The sequence below is a fragment of the Labrus mixtus genome, chromosome 5 (assembly GCF_963584025.1).
Source record: "Labrus mixtus chromosome 5, fLabMix1.1, whole genome shotgun sequence".
NCBI classification, from domain to species: Eukaryota; Metazoa; Chordata; class Actinopteri; order Labriformes; family Labridae; genus Labrus; species Labrus mixtus.
Window position 1 is genome coordinate 16,266,161 of NC_083616.1, and position 18,457 is coordinate 16,284,617.

Here is an 18,457-nt window from a genome sequence, read left to right on the forward strand (position 1 = left end):
CACCATGTTAACAGGAGAAATGTCTAAAAGACTAAGATCCAGGTCCATCTCACTCCTGATTGTACACCTCAGGTTGTCATCCTCTCCTGGGGGAGAACCTGATGGAACAAACCAGGTCAGACTTCAAAGCAGATTTATCTCAAAACATGTTTTATTCCAGACTAGTCCCTAGTAATGACAGAACAGAAACATTTAAGTCAACTCAATATCAGTGATATTGACAGGAAAATTATTATCAAGTTTTATTATGGTAAGCAGTGTTTCCCCTAGGTTTACAGCGTTGGGGGGGTGGGGACAAGCCGACATGCCGACACGGCGACACAAACACTTGAAGGAATCTTGGTGGTCATGTGTTACTTTTAATGACAGCTGTCCTTTTCTATCGGAAAGGGGGGTGGGGTGGGGGGGGGGCATTGGGGGGGCGGGCCGCCCCAACACTCACACACTCTATATCTCACTCTCTATATCTCTCTCTCTCACACTCTATATCTCACTCTATATATCTCTCTCACTCTCTCTCTCTCTGATGATGACAATATATACAGTAAACAAATATAACAAATATGAATAAAAGACATTAACAATAACATTAATTATTTTTACAGTGTATTTCTATGAAACATTAAGTGTATTTTGTCTCAGCATCTCTCTCTCTCTTTCTGTATAAACGAGGTTTGGACTATTTTTTACAGTCTGGTTTACCACCACGCTCACGTCAAGTCTTTCGTAAATTGAACAAATCTTTAAATTGGTTTCTTCTGTCGTTCTGCCCGTCACACTGTTCACTGTTGTAAGCCGCCTAGCAGCTGACAGCTAAGACTGCTGACCACCACTCAATTTAAAGACCTTACAACTTGTCCCGCTGCTAGCTCACGAAGTTGCCTAGAAAAAAAAAACGTAGCTTGTTTTTACCTCTGCGATGAGCCGCGTTAATCCATTAAAACGTCAACACGTAAAATGTCAATTTAGATAATTTGCCCTCTTTTCTCTGACGGTAAAGCACCATTAACAACTGCTGCATCCAATGGCAACGGTGTTTCTGTAAAGCGGGCCGGGTAGGAACACACAACATTATTACAAAGGTTCCTCTGAGATAGAGTTTACCGTTTTATACCTTAATATTTACAGTATATTGTTTTTTACTGAGTTGCACATTCACTGCCTTGAGTTCACATACAGTATGTGACTAAACTTTGCTTAATATTGTTTTGTATGAGGATAATTGTAGAATATCTGCTATATTAGTGAAGTGATTAGAGTGAAATAAATGTAGGCCTATCGATTAATTGTATTTTCATTATCAATCAAACCTCTGCCTTCCTGATGTCAGACTTACTGTTGAATTTTACAGTCTCAGTAAACTGAATGTTGCTTTTTAGAGAAATGTACAATCAGTTTAGCCAATATCTAGAAAAATCATTTAGCATACACAAATCTTAACTGTAGGCTACATAGTTATACATAGCCTACATTTATATTTATTTTGACATTTGTTTTGAAGTCAAACATTTTGTTGGGGGTGGTGGGGCGGGGTGCTGAATTTAGCCTGGACTGGGTCCAGTCTGGTCCCGTTTAGCAGCCAGATGATATTCCATATGACACTGAACCAGCAGACTCTCTGGACTGTTGGTAACAGAAAAAATCTGCAGAGTATTGAGGGACAAACTGGAGCCAGAAACAGATGATGGGATGCAGATGTTAAACAGCAGGTGCAGGCTACACAATTTACTACAGTGAGTGGAAAATGTCCTATTCAGAATACATTTGTACTAAAAGACTCACGGCCAACTTCCACCAGTTGCGCCCTTAAGCCTTGACCCAGGAACAGCCAGGAGCAGCTGGTCTGATGACCTGAGAGGTCTGGGAAGGGAGAGAGGGTGGAGGAGTACAGAGATGTGCAGGGTGGCCAGGCCATGTAACGCTTTAAAAAGAAATAAATGAATCTTAAACTCAATCCTGTACTTGACCGGGAGCCAGTGCTTAATGCAAGTACCGGAGATATGCTTTCTCTTTTATCGGTTCCAGTTAACATAGCTGCAGCGTTTTGTACCCTCTGCAAGCACAGGGAAGACTGACTGATGCCAAGGTAGAGGATTGACTAATAAAAACCTGAACAGCTCCACAAACATGTAATTTAACCACAACAGTTTGTGGCCGTATGCTGTTGCTTTGATTATTCACCGCCCATGCTATTTTTTTTCTATTTGTCTACTAAATCAGCATTTTTGCCATATGTGGGCAGGTCTAGCATGTCTGCAGATATATCAACATAAAGAATCTGCATCAGACACTTTTGCATAGGATGATAAGACAATGGGACAGGCAACAGCTCTCTACAGCAACATGCCTTAAAGTTTTCAAGTCCTTGAGGGTGCGACTGAGACTGGACCACTGACAGACATTTTTATATTGTTTGAAGACTGACAACTCTCTTCTTCTTGTCATAACTCTGTCTGATTGTATAGTGGTATCAATGACTTTGATGTTGCCTGAGCATGGCAAGCCCATGATACGTACACTGACCTTTGACATGTGAAACTGGAGGAGTGTTCCTTTAATATGACAGTCAGGTCTGTTGGCCTGTATTGTACGTTATGTGTGTATGTATCAGAGCAGTGTTTTTCCAGTCTCTCTCACTCTCTCTCTCTCTCTATCTGAACAGCTGACAGCAAAAGAAGAAGGCCAGCTGGTCTATTTATAGCAGAGTCCCTCAGAGTCTCCGACCTGATCCGTCACTATCCTGCAGGCAGTGCTGCACGCCGTTGCACTTCCAACACCTCTGGACAGTCCGCCATCATGCCTGGGAGTCAGACTCGAAGTCGGGCTAGAGAAAGGAACAACGTACTGAACCGGCCCGAATTTCTATCCCTGAACCAACCCCCCCGTAGGGACCAGGGGTCAGGAGAGGGACGGGGGAGCGGGGGTCCACGGAGGCCTGGGGTCAGACAGCAGAGTCAGCAGGAGGATCCAGGGCTGAGGTAAGTCGCTTGACCCGATGAAATCACATCTCACATTTAGAACCCAAACACATTGACTGATTCAAACTCTGATCCCAAATCAAAACACAGAGCTTCTTTATTTAAAACTCGCTCTGTCTGCCCCCTGAACTTCTTTTTTTGTGTTAATCTCAGTTTATCAGGACTTTAAAAAAACAAATTTCACGGGGACAGAATCATGAGTCAAGGTTAGCTATTCGTCCTCTCATTCATTTGCATGCTCTTCGTCGTAAAATTAGTCCACGTGTCGGTTTTTAAGTCACAAATTTCAAATGTGTATCCTTCATGTGTTGATTCTTGTCCAACTTTATATTGTTCAATACAACGGAAGTTATTTAGCTTTTTCTAGAGACAACACTGTCTAGAAAAAAAACTCTGTTAAACTCTTAAAAGTGAACTACAGGAGGATGTCACTTTCAGGGAGAGTTGCATTCAGGTTTTCTAACATTACTGTAGTTTAACTGCAGTTATGAATTGAAAATTAAAGGGTAATTCAATTTAAAAAAAACATTTTAATCATTAATTAAGTTTTGTAATTGCCTCAGTGCAATGTGTCAGCCAGCACTGTTAAATGGGTTGTAAATGGCTACAACCCAATCCTTGCAGGCTATAAAACAGTCAATACAATTAACTGAATGTGCTTATTTCTACACATTAAAGACTCTGATTCTGAGTCTGAGTCTGAAAATGCTACAAAAAGGATACTTACTGATTTATATTTTTTAGGTTAGATGTTTTTTTAAATTGAAACCAGAAAACAGCTGCAATATTTCATCTTTCAAAGCCACCAGACTGAACTGATAAAAAAATGTCCTTGTAGGAAATAGGAGTTGCTGGAATACTGCTTTATTGATCAGTTGGCTTGTGTTTTAGGTTTATTTGTATCCAACACAGTTTTTTGTGAAGCACACAATAAAACAAAAGAAGAAACTAATCATGGCTGAGGTTGAGAGCAACTTCTGTTTTCTCCAAGGCAAAATTACTCAGTTTAACAATAGAGTATACCCTTGAAGAGAACAACTTCACTGTTTTCTTGGTTTTGAAAATAAACTTAAGCTTTGGCTAAACCCAAGTTTTTAACTAAAGCTCAACCTACAGGGGTTCTTTCTGTAATGATACAGACACTTAACAAGGGTCTCTCCGTCCTCAGGGGATCGAGGGACTCCTCAGAGGGGGGCTCAGCAGCTGATGGGGCGGTGAAGGAGGACTGTATACAGCTCAATCCTTCATTTCGAGGAATCGCCATCAACTCTCTGCTTGCCATTGACATCAGCCTGTCAAAGCGTATGGGTGTGTATGCAGGGGTCCATGGCTCCAGAGCCCCGCTGCGCTCCATGATTTCACTGCTGGCCCTCACCGGACACGCTCTCCCCTGGCTCTTAGGAACTCTGATCTGTCTGTGGAGTAGCAACACAATGGCCGGACAGGAAGTCCTCGTCAACCTGCTGCTGGGTAAGAAACAAAACATTGCAGGTTTTCAAACATACGTTCCTCATGGGGGTTAAATCTTTATATGTGACCCACTTTACACTCCCTTGACTCAGATCAGGACAAAAAAAACAAGGAAGCTTTGCATGATGTACAGTAGTAGATGGCCCTTGAACTATCAGCTGTCTCTTTCTCCAACAGCTCTGATCTTGGATCTGATGACGGTTGCTGGGATGCAGAAGCTGGTCAAACGCAGAGGACCATGGGATTCCCCCCCAGGGTTTTTGGACTACATTGCCATGGACATATACTCTTTCCCAGCTGCCCACGCCAGCCGAGCCGTCATGGTTTCCAAGTTCCTGCTAAACCACCTGGTGCTGGCGGTCAGTTTGGAACAACTTCTTATCAATAAAGTTGATGGTGACCAGGCATCATTAGACATAATTAACACAGTTTAATTGTCCTCTAGGTGCCCCTCAGGATCCTGCTCTACCTGTGGGCCCTCCTGGTAGGCGTGTCTCGGGTGCTGCTGGGTAAACATCACCTGTCAGATGTTGGTTGTGGATTTGCCCTCGGCTTCCTGCATTTCAATCTGGTGGAGTCTGTTTGGTTGGACTCTGCCACCTGCCAAACCCTCATCTCCATAGGCACTCTGCGCTGGACTCCACTTGTATGAACTGGTTTGGACTGGTTCAGCTAGGTGTATAACTGTTCTGTCTGGACTCTGATGTCCACCAGATGCTTGTGTGAAATGGTGCACATGGGACATATTTTTTAAAGTGGCTGGAATTTTAGTTCTTAAAGAATTTGGACTGGTCTGATTGGATTCTCCAGTTTCAAATGCTGGATACTTTTTGCGAAGACCAGTTTTGGCTGGTTTCATCTGGTCCAGCTTGATTCTTTACCTGCCAGAAACCCTCTAACTTTAGAAGGTTGCATTAGTAATTGCTACAACTGCTTTAATTTGTACAACCACCTGAATATTTACAAGACTTACAAGTTGCTCTATCTCAACATCAATGCTATAAGAGTTAGCTCAAATGTAGCAGACTGCTGTGACAAATAACAAACAGTAGTTATAGTTAGCTAACAGCTTTAACGATTAGCTGACTTTACTGCTATGGACTGATGCAATGCTTAGCTACTGCTTAGCTCAAAGCTCTCACAGTATCAGACTAAAACTATGAGTTGGCTAAATGACAGTCATCACACCCATTAAAAGTTCACTAACAGTTTGCCCGCTGCAGTTACCTTAAAGCTCTAGCCTACTTAGCGTTTTGGATCGGTGCAGAAATCTTTTTAAGGAGTCAGGGGGACCAGGACCTGCCTGGTTTCATTGGTTGTTTACAGACCTGTTGCAGGAACCTTTGAGACATTTCGAGGTTTACCCAAAGGACTAGCTTTGATTATAAAAAATAAAAAAACACACACACTGTGTTATTCGGTGTGCAGCTGTTGTCTTTGTGTCTCAGGGATTTTAAGCTTTCTAACTCTGAGCAACTGCAGAAAACGAAGCGCTCAGTATTTCTCAGACCCAGTGTACAGTTTAGCCTACTCAGTAGGTTCTGTAGCATGCTGTTGGGACATAATGGATAAAAATGTATGCCCACTGCTGTTTTTTTTATTGTGGTTTTTTCCATTGGTACTTTACAAAGAGTTGCAACCTGTAACTTCTCACAGAAGAATTGTCGTCTGCTTTGTGTAAAATTTGCCAGTTTACATCGGACAGGGTATAATTTTACTTCACTCTTTACTTCACATTTGAATGTCAACATTATAGCACTATTGGAGCCGGATCTGTGGCATCACAAAGATATTTTACCAACATGGCACTTAAATTTAGGAACATGGATGCTGTCTTTTTTTTATTTACCCACTGGAAGAAACACGTTTAATGACTCTGTTAAGATATTGGTACGCAGTTGAAAGAATGAGATAGTGTACCTTGAGTAAAGATGTATTTTTTTTTATTGTCATCTCGTCAGTTTCAAACTGTATTTTGCCAAGATACATTTTGTGTTCGGCTGTTTAGTATAAAAATGTAAACCTTATCTTCAGGTTTAAAACTCAGGAATGGTTTGGGTGACTTGGAAGCACATAAAATGCCAACTCGTGAAACTGTCAGGAACAAAGATCATCTCCTCTGGTTCAGTCCGTTGTTAATGTTGTGTTCAGTTCAAGGTCAAATCAAAGTGTAGTGGATGGACTGATGGGCGTTTTACGAGACTAATTAGGACAACAGTCATGGTTTTCTGTTTCAAAGTTCAAGTGAAAAAGGGGAGAGGATACTTATGTTGACGGCAGATGAAGAATCAGAGAACAAAGTTCAAACTTTGAAACAGTTTTGTTAAATTGAATAAATGTGTTTTCGTGTCTCTACTTAACCATCTCATCTATTTTTACTAATTCACTGCAAACATCTGCATCTGAATAACAACCTGTAAGCAGATATGTATATGTAAAAACGTGTGATTAAAAAAAGTTATTTTATCACACGTTTTTAAACAGCTATACTGTACATGTACTTATAATCCGTGAAATGATTTATACATCAAAATTTAATTTTGAAAAACGTAACTTATCCCTCATTTATTTGATTATGTATATTCATTTTTGCAAGTTAAATGTTTTAATCATTTAAATACAGGGAATTCTGAAAACCTCATACATAAATAAGTTGAAAAACTAAAGTAAAAGTAGAAATAACACAATGTCAAAGAACTATTTCAAGTGTCAGTCATTCAGGAGTCTTTCTCAAAATTGTGTCTTGAAATACAGTCACACACGGCTCATAGTCAAAATCTTTATTTACAAATAACAGAAAAAAAATCGTTCAGCTGAATAAAGTTTGTGGGAACAGTATGAGGAGAGTGATGATTATTTTGATGAAGAGCTAGTGCTTATTGTTCAGTCAGATGATCCCACAGGACAGATAGCCATAAACACACACATAATTACTATAGCAACAGATCAGTCAGAGGGTAGACGGTGTGTCCCAAATTTATCGGCCAATAAATTGTTAACAACACAAATTAAATATATTATCTGATGACTCAATGATGACTTTTTAATATTTCTTTTAAATAAAAGGGTTTATTTGCTATGGAAAAATCATGACTTTTTGTTTAATCAAATACAGTTTTCTGGTACTGGTTAATTATCTTCTGTCTGAAAAAACATATATAGAGACTTTTTTGTCTAGTTTTTCTGGGATGGTATCACGTTGTAATAACTTGAGTTCTTTTTTAAAATGTTATTCTATCTTTCTCTTGAAAGAAGAAAAAAAAGAAACTTACAATGACTTATAATCAGGTTTAAGGACATCAGCTCAGTTTTTGTGTTAAAATTAACTTTTAAAGATTTGCTATAAATGAACATATTGGAAAATACTCCTCTGAGGAAATAAGATTTTAACTTTTGTCTATTAGCAAACTGCCCACTTTTAGTCACTCAAATGGATTTATTCTACTCTGTGGCTTTAAAAAATATAGCTCAGTAGCTGTTTTTTTTTGTTTTTTGGATTACATCATAAAACATTAAACCACATCAAAGTTTAATCTAAAAAAACAAAAATCTTTCCGGGCATTTTTTTATAATGAATGTCTTTTAGAGATGGTAAATAATTTTGTACCCAAGAGGTACTGAAGGTCTTTTCATTTGAAAGGGAGGACGTTCTGAATGTGGGACACTGTGGGGCCTGCTCTGACTGTGTGTTCATGACTGTGTGTTCACATCAGATTAAACTAAACTGTGTTTATGTGGATTATCAGTAATAATCTGTAGAGTTAAACAGGACAGTGGAGGATAGTTCAGACTCTCTCTGCTCTCCTTGAGTCTAACAGTCACTCCTCCACAGTTTGATGGTTTTGTCGTTTTCTAAAGCCGCTGAAGCGATGATGTTTTCTGTTGGATGACAGGCGGTCGAGATCACCACGTCTGCACACAAAGAACAAAGATAAACAAGTTAGTTTCATGTTTTCATCAAGTCTCGGGCCTGATCAGACAGAGTGTGGTTTATGAAATGAATGTAAAAGACAGAAGACAGAAAACTGAAGAGGCTAGAAGACAAAGGACAGGGACTAGTAGACACTGTCTTCTAATATCTGGCTCAAAGACTAATCTAGGAACAAGTGGGTGAAGGAAGTCCAAGAATAGTAAACAAAGTCATGGACTATAGACTAAGGCTAGTAGACAAATACATTGAAAAGCAGCCAACGGTTAGAAACCTAAATTAGGGACTAGGAGACAGAAGACACAGGCTAGTAGACATGGTCAGGACTACAAGACAAATCGAACATTGTAGGGTCAAAGTCTAAGTCAAAGACTAGTTAACAATGTCATGGAATAAAGGGCAAATGGTAGAAAATAAATTCAGGGAATAGAAGAAAACTCTAGAAGGTGAAGTGGAAGTGAAGACCGAAGACAAAGTCATAGACGGAGAAAGAAACTAGTGCACAAAGCGAGGGACTAGAGGACTAGGAGACAAAGATAAGTTGACATGGTAAGGGACTAGACGAGAAGGAATAGTACAGTCAGGGCCTGGGAGACAAAAACAACAAAAAAATCAGGGACTAGGAGACATAACAAAACCAAATCTGGGCCTAGGAAACAAGATAAGTAGACAAAGTAAGGACCTAGAATGCGAGGACAAGTAGACAGAGACACTGACTATGAACAAAATGGAGTACCAGTCTATTCAAAGACTTTATGACAAGGTCAAGGACTTGAAGAAAAAGACTAGTAGATCAAAACAGGGACTCAGACCTTTAAAAACAGAGTCGTGTTGGGGAGTTAAAAGTCAAACCTGTGTGTCCTTGTAGTTTCTGAACGATCTCTTTGGTCTGAAGGTTCCAGATGTAAACCATGCTGTCCTCAGAACCTGACACGATCCACTGAAACACACAAGTCCACCGTTAAACCACCTGACACTGACCTCCATGTTTAACAGATAGCTCATTAAACTAAACATGGGAGTCAGGGAGAGGGGGAACTAGAAATGAACTCTTAGAAAAAAAATCAGCCGTCTAAAAAAATCTTTAAAAAAAAAAAGGCTTTAGACTCTCACCTTCCCTCCTGTGACAGAGAAGTTGGCAAAGATGCAGTACTTCTCGTTTTTATGGCCGGTGTATGTCTTCAAACACTAAAACCAAAAAAAAGGGGAGAGACAGTATGTTGTAGTTCAGAGGACAGACAGACTGATACACTTACAGACAGACAGGACAGACACTCAGTACCTTTCCTTTGCTGTAGTCCCAAAGCTTCAATGTGCTGTAAACCAGAGAATACAGTGTTAGCTTTATGAAAAACACCATGAAGGAACATTCATTGTGAGAAACTCATTTGTTTTTATAAATTAGTGAACACAACACTTCAAGCCCTCTCAGCAACCCTGTTTTCTTTTTTTTCTTGTCAAAGTACAGGACAGAAAGATTGGTGAAATGTTTCTCAGGGTTAGCGATAGTATTTACAGTAAAAAAATAAAGAAGTTAATAAGGCTTGATAACAGATACACTTAAAATGCAACATAGTAATATAGTAACAGGTTATCAGCCAGTATGTACAGCAAGAAAGTTAAGTTACAAAGGCTAAAATAAATTTAAGGCTAGCCAAAGTTAGTTATCACAAGGCAAGGTCAAAGTTATGTAGGCTTCAATAACCCCAGCAAAGTGGTGGTTAGTTCATTATTGCTCTAGATAAATATAAGACATGTAACAACCCCCTCCCCCTTACGTTTTGAAAGTTCACTAGCTAGCAAGCTAAATTTCAGTCATGTTAAATTAATTAACTTTATTTTTATTTTTTTACTATTAATATGTGGTTATTCAGTCATTCTAAAATAAACTCTTGCTTAACTGTAGTAAGGTTATTATGTGTTTGTCTTGCTAAATGTAATTATTTTTAAAACTACCCTAAAATGACAACAGTTACATTTGTGCGAGGTTAAAATCAGTGTTAGTTTGGTTGAGATGAAAATTGACCAGGTAAAAATAAAGCTAAGTAAGAGTCAGGTAAGCTAACATGGGGAAGCAAAGTCAGGTTGGCATGAAGATGATAAGAGTAGGAGTAAGGTAGGCTGGTTGAATGAGTAAGTTAGCTAACTGGTATTAACACAAAGTCAAGCTAAAGCTAAAGAACTTGTTTTAAAAAAAAAAAAAAACCTTTAGACAAAAAGTTTACACAATGCCAACATGATGCTCTCTACAGCTGCTTATAGTGATAACAGATTTCTGCTGTTCAGATTGTCATACTGACTTGTCCAGTGTAGCAGCGAGGATGTATTTCCCATTTGGAGAAAACTTCACAAAAGAAACTGGTGGATTGTCATCATCTGAGGACAGAGACACCGATGACAGATCACAGGTCATATCTACAGATCACAGGACTGTTTAACATGCAGGTTATTATACATGAGTAGATGTCGCACTTACAGTAGCGTCTCAGACCAAAACAATGCTTTTCTTTGGCCATACCTCCACTGTCCTTCACTGCACCACTTCCCCTCCCGCATACCCCCCTGAGTGTTCTGATTTGTAGTATTGATCTCCATTCAAATATACAACCCAAAGGGGATTTGGTTCTTAATTATTTTAAGTATTTTAGACCAAAGTCTTTTTTTTCAGTTTGAGTGTCTCCTGGTTCTCCTTAAGATTAACTTTTTATTGATCCCCGCAAGGGGAAATTTCAGTTTTTACACTCTGTAAGTCATTAACACACACATAGGCTGAAATATACACACACATGCAGAAACAGGATCCTATGGACATGCACTAATGGAGAGACGCCCACAGCGGGTGCTCCTGAGCTGATGGTGGGGAGTTTGGTGCCTTGCTCAAGGGCACCTCGGCAGTGCTCAGCAGGTGATCTGGCACCTCTCCAGCTACCAGACCAACTTCCATATTTGGTCCGCACCAGGACTTGAACTGGCGACCCTCCGGTTCCCAACCCAAGTCCCTACAGACTGAGCTACTGCCGCTCCTTGAATTGTAGGAAGGTTCAGGATGTGTCGAAACAGAGCTGAGAACAACAAACCAAAAGAGAGTCTGACTTCACTCTTGAAGTCAAATTAATTTGGTTTACTTTAATCTTTTTTTTCTATTTATCCAAAAAAAAAAAAAAACGACAGTGTCCTTGTCTCACTACAACAATGGAAAGGGTTTTTTTTCTGAAGAAAAGGATCATGACTATACTGTATATTACACAGTAAAAAAATGGAGTTCCTATTTAGCACCAAAGGGGAGGAGAGCTGGTGTACAGGGACGTCTGCAGGAAAGTTAATATGCAGCAGATTAGATATCAAACCTGAGATTACAGGTGCAAATGTCCTGAATAATGTTTGTTTGTTCCCCTGTTCAACAAAGTAAGGAGCAGGATGAGATTTATTGGGACTCACCAATCAGAGTCTTCAGACACTGTCCTGAAGCTGTGTCCCAGATACGACTACAGACAGGAAAATATAATCATTATTCACTCACCAGGTGTTTCTCTGCTGTTTTCTGTGTGAAAATGTCTATGTGTAATTTATGTGAAGACGTACCACAGACCGTCGTAACTGCTGGAGACGATGAGCGAGCCATCTCTGTTGAAGTGAACCTGAAAACAGAAACATAGGGTCAGAGGTCAGATCCTGTGTCAGTACCACTAAACTTGATTATGCAAATAACAATTAGGTCAATGAAAAATCATACTTATAAGCATGTTAGCAAGAGCCTTAATGAAGGGGCAGAGGTCAGGACTTACAGCCGAGACCGGGTCCGAGTGAGCCGGCAGGGTCTTCAGACATTTCCCCGTCTTAACGTCCCAGATTCGAACGCTCTCGTCAAACTACACGTAAACACACACATTTACGTTTACTTCATAAAACGAGCAGTGTTCAGCAGAAACTCAGTGACATCATGAAGCAGCGTACCGATCCAGACACCACCAGGTTGGACTGAGGGTTGAAGTTGCAGCAGAAGACGTAGTTACTGTGACCTTTCAGAGTCTTCAGACACTTCCCCTGAAGAGACAGACAGAGGTTTAGAGTCACACATATAGTCACTATCATGCACACTAAAAGAGTTGTTAAATAATCTGTTGTCAATTTATAATACAATTGGTTAAAGGAGCAATATTTAACTCTGACACAAGGGGCCAGATTAACGTGTCTTAAAACGTGTGCAAACTTGACACCACCCGCAAAAAAAGTGCTATCTGATCTACTAATGGCGCGCAGTGAGCAAAACAACACACATTGTCCATTTAGTATGTTTGCCTTAATGAATATGCAATATAGGGCGTTTCTGCCCTAGCGTGCAAATTACTGGGAGGAGAAAATGCAAAGAACTGAAGTTAGTACACGCATTGCGATTTACCAAGCCTGGCAAAAACTGCGGTGATTATGAAGGTGTCTGTATTTAACACTTTTGAAAAGAACGTGCTAACCCAGAAGACCAGCGTTACGCACAAAAGGCTGATGTTATTGTAGATGAGGAGGAGACATAGGCACGATCAAAGAAGGCATAAAGATCGCGTTATTCCCCACACATGTTTGGAATGACAGCAGGAAACACCATGATTAAACTATATTGTTGCCTATTTATAGCCAACAAAATTGAACATTCACAGCCTCTGCATTCTAAAGAATTTCAACATTGACATTTATTTATTCATATTTCCCTCATTTCGCCAACATTACATTTTAAACTGGGGATTTCCTCTTTCTCGGGCTGTGCGTCTCTCCCCCAGCTCGCTCCCTCTGGTGCGCTCCTCTCCTTAATGCACTCGTCTCCTCCCTCTACAGCCCGCTGCTGCTACTCTGTAGGACGCTTGGATGGGGGGACCTCACCACTGCTTTTACCCCCGTCTTCGATACCTCTTTCCAGAGCATTTATGTCCGATCAGACACAGCGCTGGCCACCTATCTGGTGCGCAACAATGACCCGAGTGTCGTGCCTGAGCACCACAGAGGAGACAGCTCGCACCTCCTGCGCAATGTCTGACAATTCATCTTCAAAAGATGGAGGGAATAAAAGAGAGGCCCTGTTTAATGCCGAGGTTTTCTTATAAGCCAAATTTTCTTTTTGTAACATTCAGTTTTATCTGCTATAACTCAAAAACATTTTGCGTTTATTTGCCTCTTCCACTGATACCTATTTTGCGCTTGCAGTCATCTGCTTTCCGTCCAAACTATCCATGACGTAAACCAGTAGAACACGCAAAAACCTAACTTAAATACTACCGCCTCCACAAGGTTTGCACCTGGTGTCATTCACACAAATTTCCTTAGTAGATCACCCGCAAAACGCCCACCAACCAAACGTGCAATTTGTTGGAACGAACACGCAATTTAGTACTCTTTAATTGGGAGCTTAGTAAATCAGGCCCATAGCGTTTAAAATGTGTACTGCAGTACAAATTTAAAAAAATTGGAGAGAGCTGTCTCCGTCCTCCTTCTCCGTAGAGTAGAAGCACACAGGCTCAGTTTGTAAGCCTACATGTTTGTTTCTCTCTTACCGAGTTGTTGTCCCAGATCTTGAGTGTTTTGTCATCTGAGGCAGAAACCAGAAGGTTGGAGTCTGAAGACCAGGAGACATCAGAGATCCCCTAAAGACAGACAGACACACAAGTCCAGGATGAGAAACCGAACCAAATCCAGACGATTTTCAGAGCAAGTTCAGGACTGAGGCGTCTCACCAGTTTGTGTCCGACGATAGATTTCTCAAACTTTCCGTCAAATGCTCCCCAAATCTTTATCAGCTTATCAGCAGCTGCACAGAGATGTTACCATTGTTACTTCACCCTCACAGCATTGAAGTCAGTCAGCATAATTTAGAGTCACAATGTGTTATAAATTACCACAAATACACCTTATTTCCCCTGTCAGCATCTTTTATTTGATCTGTTCATGTAGTGTACAACTATTGTTTCCCCTAGGTTTAGCTGGGGGGGGACTCAACTTTCACCCAGTTAAAAGTCAGACAACTTTTCAACAATGTATGTTCATCAGTGTCATCCCCAGTGACCGACACTACTGATGTTGACGGAATCAGTCTGATTTCAAAGCTTTAAAGCATTTCCTATTGAGACTGACAAATCCCAGAAACAAAGAAAAAGCACTTGTGATGAAAGTTCCTGCCTCGTCTGATCACCTCTCTATTGTTTAAAAAGAACAAACAGACTGTTTCTGTTGAACATCAACAGAACTCAGTGTGCTGCTCTCTCTCTCTCTCTCTCATTAAAAATCAATGTTGGGGTGCCAGATAGCCTGGCGGTTGTGTCGTGCGCCCCACATGCAGAGGCTGTAGTCCTCGTCGTAGTGTGTCCATGGCTTCAAACCCAACCTCGTCCCTTTGCTGCATGTCAACCCTCACTCTGTTCTCCCAACATGTATTGTCTCTCAACGGCTGTCCTTTCAATAAAGGCAAAAAATAGCCCAAAAAATATATTTAAGAAAGTCAATGTAGATCTATCACCCTCTGCTATCACTCTAGTAACTAATAATCCATCCAGATATGCAAAAAAGAGGGGATTTTTTAACAGTTTTAATAACACATTTTTGTGAAATAAATGAAGTATTGGTCTACACACCATCCATAATATTGTTGAGCTATAAGACGATACTTGTTTTAAGAGTAGCATGCTTTACTCACGACGGTTAATTACAACATGCATGGTGAACCAATGCTGTAGTGGTATCATAAATGTTTCATGGCTTCTTTAAAAGATAGAATATTGTATAAGAAAAGGTTGGAACTTCTTCAGGTGAGAGGCTCAGTTAAAACGAATGTCCTGGCTCTCGACTGAGACAACCCATAAAGGAGATGTGTCAGTCAGTATGCTTTGCGCTCAAGACGAAAAAGTCGCCCTCAGCTGGAACACTTAAGCAGAGCGGAGACATTGCTCAGGGCAGTGAAACGCACAGAACCCATGCTCTGCTGAAATAAAACAAGGGCACATAAATGATGTAAATTCCATAACAAATTATTTCATTACTTTCTTTCGGAGTGGCCGGGGGTTGTGTTGGGAGGGTAGGCATCCCCTTCAAAATGAAAGGTATACGGGAAACACTGGTACAACCATACCTTCAGTTTTTAACTCTCTGATTGTTCCTGATGAAAACACCAAAATACTATTCTAGCAGTGTCTGGGTTTGCTTATATTACATTTTACATGTTTAGTCTCTGCAAAGTATATTTGTCTTGCTGCTGAACTCGCTTTTTTTTTTTTGATGAATCAAGTTTGATTAAGATCATTTGAAAAATCACCATAAAGACTTTTAAAATGAAATTCTGTCAACCTTTACTTTCATTGACTAGGTAGACTGCCCTGTACAACCAACCAGTTGAATGTTTTTTTTCTATTCTTCTTTAGTTGTGATATGGGATACTGTTGTTTTCCTGATCATTTACTTTTCTGAATTCTGATATCAACTTTCCTGTCGTACAAAACACGAATCAGTATCTGCTGACAGGAGGTGACATAGGTTTAAGTGTGCAAATGCATGTTTGCCTGTGTGTGTGTGTGTGTGTGTGTGTGTGTGTGTGTGTGTGTGTGTGTGTGTGTGTGTGTACTCACAGGAGCTGGCAAGCCATTCTCCATTAGGGCTGAACTTGACAGAAGAGACGGCCTTTGTGTGTCCGGCCAGCGTGAACTTGACTGTGTAGTTTGGTTTGGCCGGATTAGACTAAAAGAACAGAACACAAACTCACACTTAACACAGCTTTAATCTTTTATATGAGAGTTACAGCTGACAAACAAGAGATGGAGAAGCTTTAATACAGCAGTCAATGATCTGAAGAGTGTGCAACACCTGTAACCAACCAGAGCCATATTTCTATCCGAAAGAAGTGAACGTGATATCCTGATTTACCGAAAATTGGTTAAAGAAAATGCACAGGAATACATATTTCCATTCACAGAGACAAAACAGAAGATGGAGCAAATGCTACAACCAATGCTGAAACACTGACATGATGGAAAATTGACTTTTGCTGTACTCAAATGACCATGGCGTCATGATACTTGTGTTTTGTGGTACTGTGTGCATTTCATAAAACACTGATTTTACATGATAGTTCACCTAAAAATATGTGCGGTAGTGATTCATGGAACATGGTGTTTTAACTTCATAGTATCTACGAGCAGCTATTTAAACGCTTTGACACCACCGCAACAAGTCAACATATTGTTTACAATCACAGATCAACTTAATTGTTGCCTAGTTTTGTGTTACATGGAAGATTTCTGCTAGTACACAGCTCTAGTTTTACCTTGTAGTGAAGTCCTTCGATCATATGTTCTAATGATTGTGGGAAATGATAAATAATAATAATAATAATAATAATAATAATAATAAGGAAAACATGTTTTTTTCAGGACCTGCTTATATACTTCTTTGGATCAACATGACTTTATCATCTTGTAAACTGACTGAAAACATAAACAATACAGTACACTGTGCAGAGGGCTCTCAGGTAGTCAGGTCAGGTATGTTACAGCCAATGAAGACCAAATCCACGAGCTAACATGATCATACTGACTGTTCCGGGGTCTAGACTCTGGACCCCCTGTTAGTCGGGCGGACTAACCTTGCTGCCCGACCCTGAAGATGAAGAAGACTGTTTTATGTTTTCTGTCTCTGGTTTCTTCTCCTCTGTCGCCATGTTGTCCAGCTCTCAGCCTGATAGCCAGCGTTGGCTCCAGCTAGCTTCTGTAAGCTCTGTTTTGGTTTTCGGTTGCTGGAGCCAAGCTTAGGCTTAGGCTTAGGCCAGCACTGACTGTAACCTCTTCAGTAAGTGCAGATTCCTTATCAAACCAGTATCCTGTCAATGGACTGGATCGGCTCTTTCAATAAATAAACCCAGTGCTGGATCTGATAGTTACAGCTGCAGACCAAGTCTAGCCTGTTAGCTTGAGCTAAACTACACAACTGAATGTGATGCAGCTTGAGAGCACGACGCTGCTACTACGCATGCGTGTCGAAAAGTTAACAGTTACATGGCAAGGGGGTAATAAATAATAAAATACACATAGAAACAGATAATTACCTTGGACTGCAAATATTATTGTTATTATAAAATAAAAATAATAATAACAATAATATTGCAGTCTATGGTAATAATAATTATTATTATTTATAATAATAATTACACAGAACGGGTTAATTTGGTTTTGAAATATATTTATAATAAGACAAATTAAAATATTAAAATACAAATATTTATAAATAGATGTAGATAAATACAAAAAAAATATATAAACGAATGCATAATTTAAACTGTTTCAATTTCTGAATAGAATTGAGTTCATGTTTTCTAGTTGAAATGAATAGAAATAAAGCAGTCACAAAAACAGTCTATTTAGGCCTACACTAGAAAAAAAAGAGTTTATCAGGATTTGAATTATAGTGAAGGAGACTAGAGAGAAAAGATAAATCATGCACAAGAAATCCAACATTTACACCATCCTGTACCACCAAGATGATTATACCTGGAGCAAAGCCTGCAACAACCACTTACGTAATACATCTTATAGATATGCCTAATATCATTGATCTGTTATGATGGATCTGTTTTTGAACATGTTAATGAAATAAACAAAGACAAATAACCAATCACAAGTGGCAATACAAAAATAAATATAGACATAAAAAATGTGAGGTGCAATATTTAACACAAACCAAACAGTATACCTGCTTGAAAAGGAGTAGGATGGAGTTTTTTTTATCCCTCATTTACTTCTCAACAACTATAGCTCCAAATCAGATAGAAATGAGTAACAATGCATTTATATCTTTTCCACATGTCACACTGGGTCACTTTCATATTGGTTCTCTAACCTGCTCTATATTACATTCCTGTAAGAGATAACCGGAATAAACACAACTATCACTGTTAGCACAGATGTTCTTCCTCAGGCCCTGTGCAGCCCAGAAACAAAACTGGTGAACTGACAATAAAATCCCTGTGAAATAAAAAAAATGCTGCAGATGATCAAATGTGTTCTATCTTCAGTCGGGGCTCCAGTAGTTACTAATGATGATGTGCCCGAAGAGA

General features: G+C 39.7%; 2 protein-coding genes across 2 annotated transcripts; one reads left to right on the forward strand and one right to left on the reverse strand.

Annotated features, from left to right (window-relative positions):
• Nucleotides 1-1,611: 1,611 nt before the first annotated feature.
• plpp7a (phospholipid phosphatase 7a (inactive)) lies at nucleotides 1,612-6,319 on the forward strand. The gene is made up of 5 exons (XM_061038230.1): nucleotides 1,612-1,733; nucleotides 2,663-2,978; nucleotides 4,147-4,448; nucleotides 4,626-4,807; nucleotides 4,894-6,319. The coding sequence occupies exons 2-5, from the start codon at nucleotides 2,797-2,799 to the stop codon at nucleotides 5,098-5,100; spliced, it is 873 nt and encodes a 290-aa protein (XP_060894213.1). The 5' UTR covers nucleotides 1,612-1,733; nucleotides 2,663-2,796; the 3' UTR covers nucleotides 5,101-6,319.
• Nucleotides 6,320-7,021: 702 nt separating this feature from the next.
• Nucleotides 7,022-17,374, reverse strand: LOC132974285 (WD repeat-containing protein 5-like). The gene is made up of 13 exons (XM_061038227.1): nucleotides 16,991-17,374; nucleotides 15,978-16,086; nucleotides 14,097-14,170; nucleotides 13,917-14,006; nucleotides 12,331-12,420; nucleotides 12,162-12,245; nucleotides 11,959-12,014; nucleotides 11,815-11,861; nucleotides 10,677-10,752; nucleotides 9,659-9,692; nucleotides 9,490-9,564; nucleotides 9,229-9,316; nucleotides 7,022-8,360 (listed from the first exon to the last, which is right to left on the reverse strand). The coding sequence occupies exons 1-13, from the start codon at nucleotides 17,063-17,065 to the stop codon at nucleotides 8,260-8,262; spliced, it is 999 nt and encodes a 332-aa protein (XP_060894210.1). The 5' UTR covers nucleotides 17,066-17,374; the 3' UTR covers nucleotides 7,022-8,259.
• Between the last annotated feature and the right edge of the window lie 1,083 nt (nucleotides 17,375-18,457).